The 12,605-nt window shown below is 36.2% G+C and overlaps 1 protein-coding gene across 1 annotated transcript in view; it reads left to right on the plus strand.

The window, feature by feature from the left end:
- Positions 1-12,605, plus strand: part of NKCC (sodium potassium chloride cotransporter) — a 154,398-nt gene that overhangs the window by 57,931 nt on the left and 83,862 nt on the right. Inside the window, exon 2 of the mRNA XM_081733432.1 lies at positions 8,285-8,441. Coding sequence (XP_081589558.1) covers positions 8,285-8,441 — 157 coding nt within the window. The remainder of the gene's footprint in view (positions 1-8,284; positions 8,442-12,605) is intronic.

Below are 12,605 nucleotides of genomic sequence, written 5' to 3' on the forward strand. Positions count from 1 at the left end.
TACATTTGTGAAAAAATACGAACGGTTTTTTTTCTATTTACAACACTACTAAAGGGTATAATTATGTTTCCCTTAGCCTAAAAAGCATTAAACTTAAATATTTCATTTCCTTTCTTTTGTCAACAAGTTATTGTGATGGCGAGGGACTGTTATTTGAGGTGGTTTGGTATTTCATAGCAATCTATACAGACACTTTCCACTTCACCGAATGAAAACTACGATTACGGGCACCAAGGGCAGTATGAAGTGTCGCCGAAATTCAAGAGACGAACTAGGAAATGATAAAACGAAATACTATTTTCACATATTAACATTTTGTCAATAAAGTGACGTAAATATATTAGCCCGAAAGAAGCAGGTCTAGGATTAGGAATTGGATTTCTGAGTTCTCGACATCAATGGCCAGGGTAGCTCGTCATGTATGAAAGATGAATTTCATTGGCGATCACACAATTCGGGGAAAGGGAAGGAAGCGGCCTGGGACCTGTATGTTATGTACCATCCCCACATTTACCTGGTGTGAATGAGGAAACCCACGAAAACTTCTCTCAGGACGGCTAGCCTGAAAAAGCTTTTACACTTTTTCGACCGAGTGCCCCACCAAGAATCGAACCCGGGACCGCTCGCACCAGAAAAAGTAGGCCTAACACAAGAAAAAATGTTATATTAAGTTCTGCACAAAATGTATTTCACTGCTCTAAGAGAAAATAGAAACTTATCCGTGAATACTACCATTCCTGTTTCTTTCAACTCGTCACGTTTCGGTTAAATTTACGATATAAGTTTGACGTAATTAGGTAAGATGTAATGAGGTTGGCAAGAAAATATGAGCCATAAATTGTACATTTAAGTATCTCATGAGAACGTTTGATTTCAGTGGATAAACTTCAGGAACAAGTTTGTCCTTGTTTATTCGAATCGAAAAATCATTTCCTTCTTCACCTTCTTCACTTAAAAGCATGACTTTTAAGATTTGTTCTTTCTGGAAAAACGGGGAGGCGGCAAATTATGCCATTGCATGGGGCGACAAATTGATTAGGAGCGGCCCTGATTATATGTATATAAAAGACATGAATATAGGATAACACAATTTGAAGTAATGCAGGGTGTTTCAAAATTAATATTAGGATTTTGAAACTTTGTAGTATCTATTACAATTAACTTACAATTATAAATATTATATCAAATGAAAGAGCAACTCAAACAGTTTTCTACATACGCATGTACATGCATTGTTTCTTCTATCTGCCGTTAGAAAGGGCAAGCAGCAAAGATGTAGACTAGAGAGCAGAAAGCTTTTTGTGTTTTAATAAAGACTGAATCTGTACTGTGCAACGGTCTGTGTGAAGAATATTAAGAAAACGCTTGCAACTACGTCCTTATCGTTTGCAGTTGCTACAGGTCTAAAGCCTACAGACTACGGTTTACGTGCCAATTTCGCAAGTGAAATATTGCTGCATAACAATGAAGATTTTCTGGATCGTGTCGTCTTCAGTGATAAATCGACATTTCACCTAAGAGCTAATGTGAACACTCATAATGTTTGTATCTGGCGGTCAGCAAATCCTCAGGAGATGGTACACTTGAAACGAGACTCCCCTAAATTGAATGTGTTTTGTGCCATATGGCGGAAAGTTTATGGGCTTTTCTCGCCTATCGACTAGATGTGTGCCGTGTGACGAATGAATCTCACATTGAACACTTGTAGCAAAGACTGTTTGAGGTGCTCTTTTACTTGATACATTGCTTATAATTGTACGTAAAATGTAATAAGTAGGCTCCGGATTCTTAGGTTCGAACCTATTTTATTCCTGTACAGTGATTGCAAAAATATTCGTGTTTTCTTTCCATTTCAAGTTGCTATAAGTAGAACTATATTAGTTTTATAGGACCTAAAATGTCCTAATTGGGGGTTAGGACCTAAAAAATCCTAAATTAGCTTTTAGAACCTATAACGTCCTAAATGATTCTTTATAGTTATTTTTAACTTGAAAAATACTTTCAAACACGTAGTCAACCAGTTTTCAACAATGCAATAACAAGGTTTGCATTGTTTAAAAGCAGCACTGTACTATGCAGATAATTTTGAAAGCATTGTTCAGGTCATCGATTCGCTCGACGAGATTGAAACCGCTTCAATCACGTCTGCAAAAAAAAAAAAAAAAAAAAAAAAAAAGCACTGAAGTCACAGTTTGCTGTACAACAACTAAGTTACATTAAAGCCAACTTTTCTCATCTGCCTCAAGCCATCACTGAATTGGAGAGAAGTCTCATCCACTAACAGAAGCTCTTCAAATTCTTCAAGAAGTGAAAGAGAAAAAAGTACCTGGGGAAGTTGGAACAAAAATTGCGGACAAGTTGGAGGCGGATTTGAAACGCAGTCCTGATTTCAAACAGACAACTAGTGGGCCAAATTCTTCGTGGAGACAATGTCCAAGAAAATTTGCTATGGAATCCCGAGGAATTAGCCAGTATGAAATATGTGCCTCTTACATCGTGTGATGTGGAACGCAGTTTTTCTGCATTCAAGAGAATTTTGTCAGACGACAGGAAAAAATTCACAACAGAAAATCTTGCCAAATATTTTGTTGTTCAGTGCCATTACAGAGAGTGAAGTGACCACTTTTTGCGCTATAGAAAACATGAAAAGTGCCGGAAAAACAATATTTGAAATTCGTATTTCCTCAGTGTATCGTTAGAAAAGTGAAGTGATATTTGTGGTGGTGTATAAAATTTCAAATATAAGAAAACTGACAAAAAAAAACTACTACTAATTACTACTACTATAGTATGACAGGCCATACATATGTTAAACTATATTTCAGTTATCAAAAAAAGTCCAAGGTAAGAAGAGTTTTATTATTTTTATTACGCAGAAGACTGGTTAGCATAAAGCTTACTAAATTAAGGTTACCATTTAAGTAAATAGCTAACAAAGTGTTTAAAGTGTAGTAATATTTCGTTCTCAGTAATATAACGCTAAAAATCCTAAACGGTGTTTTTAAAAACCTATAAAATCCTAAAATACACTTTTTAAAATCCTAATTTGAATTTTTTGGGACCTAAAAATCCGAAGCCTAGTAATAAGCCCAAAAATTCATTTTGAAACACCCATCAACAGTGTTGGAACTAAGATGTAAAAAGAAAAGAAAATTTTCCTTATAAAGTTATTGTTTACAACAAGATATTATTATTAGTTGAGACTATAACTACAACAACAACACGAGTTAGTAGTAAAAAAAAATGTAATCAAATGTATACTCGGTGGCCCAGATGGCCAAAGTGGCAAACACGGGTGTGTCATTTGTTTAATCCGCTCCTGTGTGGACACTAATTAAGATATCGGGATATTATTCTTGCAAATATGGTTGGACTATAGTTTATCATATTAATTTTTTCTTCTGGTGTCGAATTTCCTTCTCAAATTTCACCCCAGTCAAAAATTCGAGAATTTTCGAATTTCGAATTTCCTTTACTTCTTTTTTCCCTGTAGCTTCCTTTATTGTAGAAAGACCTCCTTAAGACTTACCAGGTAGATATCTCGGATGGATACCTAACTGTTGACATCAATTGGACGGGCCTGCGCGCAGTGTTGCCAATTAGGGAAATTATTTTTTTCCTAAATTTGGGCAAAAAATTAGAAATTTTTGTTTATAAATCCTTACCTATATGTCCGAGTGCAAGTCAACTTACGCCAATCGAACATTTGTCCTTAGTTAACAAACGCAAGTACAGATCGTTACAATGGGGTCATTAGAGAACGCAGGAAAAATTCGTATTTAGGTTCTAACCCTTGATTTTTCTAGTTTTTTCTTACTTTTCTGTTTACCGTAATATATTTTTAGTAATTAGAAGTTTTGTTCCTTAAGTATCGTCATAACATTTGTAGGATATATTAGTGGTGTACCAATGTTTAATTTAAGATAGTTTACGTCTGTCTGGTAGCAGTGTAACCAGCTACAGAAAATGTTAATTCCAGATTTTAGGGGGAAATTTTGGAAAAATTATCAGTTTTGTCTCTATTATTTCCCTCTTGTTGGCTATATCGGACCAAACGTACCAGTATCTGGAAGTCTCGTCTTTGCTCTACACAACGCACTATAGAAAGTTTCAATAGGATAATTAGGGGAAGTACAGTTGAGGTTTACAGTAGACCTTATTCTCTAATTGGGAAGATAACTGTGATTTTTTAAAAGGTAGAATGAGATATTTTTTTTATTGACATGCTTACTTTATTAGATATCGTCACAATACTTGTAGGATATATTAGAGGGATACCAAAGCTTATTTTAAGATAGTTTGTGTGTGTGTGTCTGATAGTAGTGTTGCTGGCTACAGAAAATTTTAATTCCAGATTTTAGGGGCAAATTTTGCAAAAATTCCCTTTTTTATTTCTATTATTTCCTTCTTGTTGGCTACATTCGAACAAGCGTACCAGTGTCTAACAGCCTCATCCTTAGCCTACACAGCGCACCATAAAAAGTTTCACTAGATTAACTAGGGAAAGTACAGTTGAGGTTTATAATAAACCATGTTCTGTAAATGGTAAGAAAATGGTGAATTTCTGAGATAGAATGAGATTTTTTTAAAATTTCATGCTTACTTTGTTATGTATTGCCATGATACTTGTAGGATATATTCTTGGAGTACTAAGGTTTATTTTCAGATAGTTTTCGTCTGTATGATGGCAGTGTTTCCAGCCAAAACAATTAATTCCCGATTTTAGGTGAAAAATTCGGAAAATTTCCCCTTTCCCCTCTATTATTACCCTCTTGTTGGCTACATTGAAACAAACGTACCACTACCTAAAAGCTTCGTCTTTGGCCTACAGAACGCACCATAAAAAGTTTCAATAGGATAATTAGAGAAGCTGTAGCCCCGGCATATTTGATTTTTGCTTGTGAGGTGTAAAGAGTGTCAAAATTTCATGTGTATAACAGAATTTTTTCTTTCCCTCTTTGGATGGAAGCAAGCGACTTCAGGATTTCACTGTACCTTGTCAACATACCAAAGATTCTTTTAGGTGACTTGAACCCATGTAACAGCAGTGGTACTAGATACAAAAAAAAAAAATTGAAATTCGGTTAGGGAATTTTTTGTAAATTTTCACCCCTACATTTCCCTCAATAATTTCCCACCCGTTGGTAACACTGCAATGCAACTTACACCAAAAGATAGCCACATCCATTTTCTAAAAAACAAGACCTTAACCATATCAATCGAATGAATGGTTTTTGAGCAATAAGTCACTAACTGGAAATGTAGGAAAACGCCAAAAATGACCTGGGGCCGAAAGGAATAATCACACAATTTTGCTACTGTATAGGTACAAAGAAACAAAAGATTTGTAAGTTACGAGGGCTTCGACTCCAGTTCTGTTGATTATTTCAATAATCTGCAACGTAAATCAATAAATAATAGTTGCCAGAAAAAAAACAGACATTTGAAAAAAAAACATGAAAAAGAACGATGTTTTTTATTGAAAAAAAAAAAACTTCACAGAAAAAAAACCGTTTTTTTACAACACTACCCTTTAGGCTAAGGGAAGCGATGATTAAGGCAAATGAACAACCAGCTAACGAATTGCGACAGAAATCATGCGGAAATTCCCTATGTGAAGACAGTATTCTCTTCCTGGAACAAATTCTAACTGTTGCGTCGGTATGTGAGAGCTGAGTTGGTTTTGAGTTTAGCGTTCCTTTCAGCCTCGAGGCTATATGAGACGGGACCTACTGATTAACGTGGAATCCGAACCACATGAGTTAACGCCGGGAATCGAACCTCGGTCTCCCATTAGGCACCTTACAGGCACATTACAGAAAAGGCTATATTCTTCTTAAGTACGCTATTCCTTCTTGTACCTGAAACGACAAACAAGTTTTCAGACTACCATTCCATCTGCACTGTTGCACACCAAAACTACAATAAAAAGGAAAACAGACATCTTCCCTAAATATGGGAGAAATTTTAAAATGACTGTGAAATGGTTACACTCGTCGCTTTGTTTGAAGTGTGACAGCACCACACAACCTCCGCAGATCAGTTGTGTGGGTCCACTATGGACACCCACAATAACTGCGGTACTACGAGGTATAGAAAGCATGAGTCCTTGGTTATACTCCCGGAGTAAGGCAAAACATGTTTCTGCGGCTTATTGGAAGCTTGTCAGTTATAGCTGAGGAAAATTCCTGGTGTATGAGAACGTCCTGTAATGGATAGGATGTTGGACAGGAGATCAGTTTAATGCTGCAGCCAAGAAACATGGCATCAAAATAGCTGAAGAATAATCCACAGTTGCAGCATATCACGACTCTTCCGCTATTAAAAGTGATAATGTAGCCGTATTTGACGGCGAAGTATTGTTTATCCACTTATACACACTCACTTCAAACCAACACTCGAGTACTAAAGCCTCGAATGTGACAAAGAATCTGAATGAATAATATAAATCTTTCTGATATTATGGTAATATTTGAAGAATAAAGTTCATTAACCAAAAAGCATAAATATTACGCTATAAGCTTGTCTAGTAAAAAATCCTTTTAAGAAAAAAGGACATCTAGACATTTTTATGACGTAGTGCAAAATCGATTGTGATAATAGTGTATCCTTAACAGCATGAATGTTCGTCATCACGTACTGTTTACAGTTTATGTAGCAGTCAACGTTCCATGTTTACAATCCTGATAAACTCTAACACGTTTAATAAACACATGATAACGTTGGTATTGAACGTAAAAGTTAGTACTCTAGTAAATGATATCATCTTGTATATAGTATATAGATGTTCGACTTGTTATTGGTTTTCCTGGGATAATTCATTCCACTACTAGCAATGTTTTTGCAGATAAAATGGCGGTATTATATAATAATCCAAGGAAGTAAATGTTTACCCGGGTAATTCACGATAAATTCACAATTTGAAAGTCATTTACTGGCAACAAATGCTCTATATTTTTCTGCTTTTTTTATTTGACAATATTTAGTGCACAAACATCAAAATATGCACGAAAGCTGTAGCAAGTTACCAGTATATATTACCAATGGCTAATACAAAGTGTATAAAAACTAATACCTTACCATAATACGAAAAGTACTGAATTCTGGATGGATAATTAAGTGCTCCAGTAACAATTATTAATAACTCATATAGAAATCTTGGCTTTATTATGAGAATAGGCAGAGTTTCAAAACGATGTGACATTAATGAAACTCTACTTCAGTTTGGTGATATCACAATTGGAATATGCGACTCTGCCTTGGTGACGAAAATCACTGAAGCACATTCATAAGATAGAAAGGAAACAATCAAAGTTCCTGAAATTACTTACTTATGGAAAATTAACATGTATCTAAAATTTTAGTCATATTGAGAAAGAGTACAAAACTTCAATAGGCACACTTTGAAACAGCATTCGAAGATTGAATTGCATGTCCCGTCAGGTAAAACCCGCGTTGTAAATGTTGTCTATTTTACTGCAAAGAGGCAAGAACAAATATACTCGTTAAGTCTCCTGTATGGAGGTTGATTGCTTCCTACAATGCAATTGATAAGATGTCTGGTAAAGATGTTTTTGGAATGTCGGAGAGGATATATAAGAATAGACTTAAAAATATATGTGATTTTTTAAAATGTAAAATTTCATTCTTATCCGAAGATGGGCGGGCCTAGAAGGTAACGCCTTCTCTGGGACCATGAATATTCATTTGTTGGTAGTTTCATTAGAAAATGGGTATCAATTTTTTTTTATCTCTTTATACATACAGAAGAAGATGATGTGAGCGTGGTATGTAATTTACATGATGAAATGAAGTGCAGTAATGCAGAAGTGAAGTGCAGAACACAAGGATATAACTATATGTTAGTTGCGACGGTGGTGTTAATCTGCTCTGGGGCTACCCAGAGCGGTGGTCTGATCATGTTCATGGATAGCAAGGAGGTAATCTAACGGTGAATATGCGTAACGTGGTAGAGCTGGAGTCTGGTCTAAGAGTTCATGGAGGATTGGTTAAGCATCTACTATATGGCGTTGAGTGTAATGAGAGCGAAGACTGTACAGATGTGGTTATATGTGATAAGGAAGCTGTATAAATGTATAATTTTGTTAAAAGGTATAACTATGGGTAAATATAGTTATAAACGAACAACACTATAACTGGGCCTAGAACCTATTGAGTTGAATAATTAAATAAGATCTTTCCTAATGTAAAAATGATGTACGTAAGATTTTTTTAAATAATAGTTTGATTGATCTTTAAAAAAAAATATTTCTATTTTTGTTAGGATACAGATGCTGACCTCTTTCATTCGAAGAGCACAACAGGAGGTCATGGAGTTAAGCTTGGCTGGATTCAGGGAGTTTTCATTCCCTGCCTACTCAACATTTGGGGTGTTATGCTTTTCCTTCGTTTATCGTGGGTCGTAGCGCAATCCGGAATACGTAAGTAAAATTTTAATGCATAAAAATTCGTGCAATAAAATGTATCGTACCAGGACGTAGGCTAATTTAAAATATTTGGTGCTGGTATTGCTACCTCTGCCAAAACTTACTTGGAAAGATTTGTTATTATCACCCTCGAAACAATCCCAAACGGCACACACGTACCTAAGTCTATAGTCCATAAAATTTGGTAGTTATTAATGCAATACTACTTTCTTTATTTTGTGCAATACTGTTTTCTGTTTGCTGGAAGAAGTACTTTTATATTTAATTTGTGTTCAACTTTTTATATATGTATCTAAGTAAATTGCATCATTTCGTTCTAATAGCGTTTTTAAGATGGATCCATTCACTGTCGCCCTCTGTATGTATCTGAAACGGTGCAGTATCATGTATATAGTAACATAGACTCTTTTGTTGTCTGTTCTGCTCAAGTTTGGTCATATTTTGTGTATCTCCTTAAGAACTTACCAAATATTATGTTTATTCAGAATTCAGATGCTTCAACTACGAACTGTATTGTTGGATAGTTGTCCTTAACTGTGGTTTCTACTCCTTCAGACTATGTGAAGGTCGCCACAAACGTTCCGGGAATCTGGAGAGGAATAAGTGTACATTTATTCCTCTCCAGATTTTCTGAACGTATGTGGCCGTAAACTATGCACTTTTTTGTCTTCTAGTTGGACTGTTCAGGCTCATTTGATCATAGCGAAATTTGATTCTGAATAACTGTCCAGGTCCAACCAGAGTGTTGTGAAAATTTCTTTTTCAACAGCTCGCCACACACGTTCCGAAAATCCGGAGAACAATAACGGTACAGTTATTCGGAATCGAATTTCTCTTCGGTCAAATCGGCCTGAACAATCCAACTGGAAAAAAGAACACTTTTTGCCCACACACGTTCCAAAAATCCGGAGATGAATAACTGTACTGTTATTCCTCTCCGAATTTTTTTGAATGTGTATGGGTAAGATTTTTTGGGATCGAATTCAGAGATTGTCAAAGGACTGTAAAGTTATTCTTCTACGGATTTTCGGAACGTGTGTGGTGGCGTTAAGAGTGAAACTGTTTTCTGTAAGACTTTCTACAGAAAATGTGACGGTGACTCGGTGATACAGCATTACTTCTGGGCAAGGGTCCGTAGTTTGGCTCTAATACATGTAATAGTTCATGGTGTACAACGTTGTGACCATGGGTTTTTGTGTTTGGTTTCTCTCGGGATTCTTCAGTTCGCCGAAACATTTTTTTCCACCAAGTATTTTATAATATCCCTTTTCATTAATCAACCGTCCCCTTTAGCTTGAAGGGCATACATGTGTAACATTAAATATTTTTACTTCAGCACATAATATAAGGAATCAACAGTACTGTGTAGTGATTTCAAGCACTTTGTGCGACGGAAGATAGTTTTAAAAAAACAAAGATAAAGAAGGAATATGTATCCATTAACCTCCGCTGGTGACAAAGTATACATACTAATACGTACTAATGGAGTTGCTAATGATACACGTTTCTTTCAAAAAGATAAAAACTAAAACTACGCAAGCACTTGCATGTTTATATTCTGTTTCCAATTAAAGTCATTGGTTCTGTTTGCTATTAGTGATGAGCAAATGCAAGACCAAGACCAAGACCCGGGTGGTCTTGGTCTTGGTCTTGGTCTTGCACATGCGGTCTTGGTCTTGGTCTTGCACTGGAACCCTCGGTCTTGGTCTTGGTCTTGGTCTTGCACACCTAGTCTTGGTCTTGGTCTTGGTCTTGCACACCCAGTCTTGGTCTTGCTTGCAAGAGTCTTGCAAGTTTTGCTTTTAAGAAATCTATGATTTTCATAAGTAAATTTTACTCTGGATATAAGGAATAATAAATCCTACATTGCGTCAATAGTGAGGGAAATACAATGTATGTTTCTAAATGTAATATATTTTACCTTCGTGTAAGTGTGATGATACTGTTTAACATAGGCGATGACCTTTACTTTTTTTTTCAATGGGTGATCACGCTTCACTACTTAGAAGATAAATCACAACATTTCGTAATATTTTTATGTTTTAACAGATACAATACTCCACTGGTTCCCAAACTGGGAAGGCTAGCCCTGACAGTGAGACGCACGAAAGAAAACCAAGACGGCAAAGATTACTGAAATACCATAAATTGCAAAATTATTTTTACACTCTAAAGGTGTCACATTTTTTTCTTTCCAACCACGATTAGCTCATCTTTGTATTAAACAAACTCCCAATTAAATATTGAAATTTTGTTTTACTGATTCTAATATGTACTGTATGGGACAGAAACAAGGACATTACGCAAAAACGATGAAACAGTTAGACTTTCGAAATGTGGGCATGGAGTAAAAAGGAGAGAATCAGCTGGGTTGAACGGAAAACGAATGCGAAAGTTTTAGAAATAGTAGCAGTGGGGGAGAAAAGAAGAATTTTAGATGTAATGAAGAGGAGGAGATTGGCTGAGGAGGAACTGTATTATGAGGGAAATGCTAGAGGGAGGGGGCGAAGGAGATTGTAGTTGAAGAAAGATATTAAGACAGAAAATTGCTACGTTAAGACGAAGAGACTAGCTGAGGACCATATCATTGAACCTTCTCGGCTGCAGCAAGTGACCTGCCAATAATGGCAGAATAGCTATTATTATGACGATGATGGTATGTTTTGCAATATTGACCAAAATAGAGAGAAAAAAATAAAATAATAATAATAATTAAACCTCTTAATATTTTCGAATATGAAATGAAATTAAATTTGTGAGCTTTACGTCCCACGATTATGCCAGCTAGGCTAAAAGAGACGGTGATAATGAAAAATGAATGAAAATGGTGGAAAGAAGAAAGTGGGAGGAAACGAGAGAACCCCGAGGAAACCCACGCACACACCCAAACCCACGTTTGTCTACCACAAAGTTCACTTGGCGGGGGCTGGGATCGAACGCGGGACCCCAAACACCCGAGCTGAACGCTCTACTACTGAGCCACCGCGGCCCCAATATCTTAAAATAATTTGAGTGAAAACTGAAAATGACTCAACTGTCTATGTCTTTTGTGTAAACTCAATTTATGTAAATACTTTTGACCTACATTAGAAATACATAATAACGGCATCAAACTTCAAGTTATTTGAAATAAGTACGAAATCACTCTCAGTTGTAAATATAGATTATTTATTGCTGTATAATGTTATATCGTTAAATCCTAGATATGGCGTATACCTAAGGGGGCTATAAGTTATATTGATAAACAATTATTCAACGTATAAGCATCCACCTATGAAACCAAACTTGCAGTCACATGCGCTAAGTTTTTGTCAATGTCATGAAAATGTTATTTCAATATTAATTTTATAAGTACACATTAAACATTTCCAACGGATGCTTGAACCTCAGAGCCAAGGCCACACCCATGTAGTCGGCATGTATGGTGTACGGAATTGCCGATGTTCAATGCTACATTTCTTTAGTTTTGGAAGGAAGAACACCATTAATATGTTTTGAAATGAAATGAAATATCTACTTTAACGTCCCACGATTATTACACTGAGACTAAAGGAAACAGTGATGATGAGAAATGGGGGAATGAAGAAAGTACGAGGAAACGGGAAAACCCACGCACAGGGTGTTTGTTCACCAAAGAAGCTCACATAGCGCAAGCTGCGATCGAAACAGGGCCCCATGCACCAGAGGTGCACGCTCTGCCACTGAGCTACCGTGTCCATAACATGCTCTAGTTTATTTTTGCTTATTCACTTCTTATGGACACAACTATTCTTCGTATGATTTCCCAAAATCCAATCATGGGCCGTCGTGAATGATCAAATGATGACCAAAGTAAATCAGACACTGAAGTTATTATAGCTTGTAACAATTCATAGAATTATGCTGTCGGTCGTCTCGTGAACAACCGATTCAAAAAACGACATACTGTAGCTATATGTTACAGGAGCAGATCGACTCACATGGATTGCATAAACTACTGGGAACAAATTCACTCCGGCGGTATTTTCACTGGAGCCAAGAAGTTCACGTGAAAGATGTAATGATTTTTCCCCTTCCTTTTTACATTCTATAAAAAATCAAGTAGTACCATACTTATGCAAGACTCTTGCGCAAGAGTCTTGGTCTTGGTCTTGGTCTTGCAGGTATGGTCTTGGTCTT

Source organism: Thermobia domestica, chromosome 12 (assembly GCF_964235325.1).
Source record: "Thermobia domestica chromosome 12, izTheDome1.hap1.1, whole genome shotgun sequence".
Lineage (NCBI taxonomy): Eukaryota > Metazoa > Arthropoda > Insecta > Zygentoma > Lepismatidae > Thermobia > Thermobia domestica.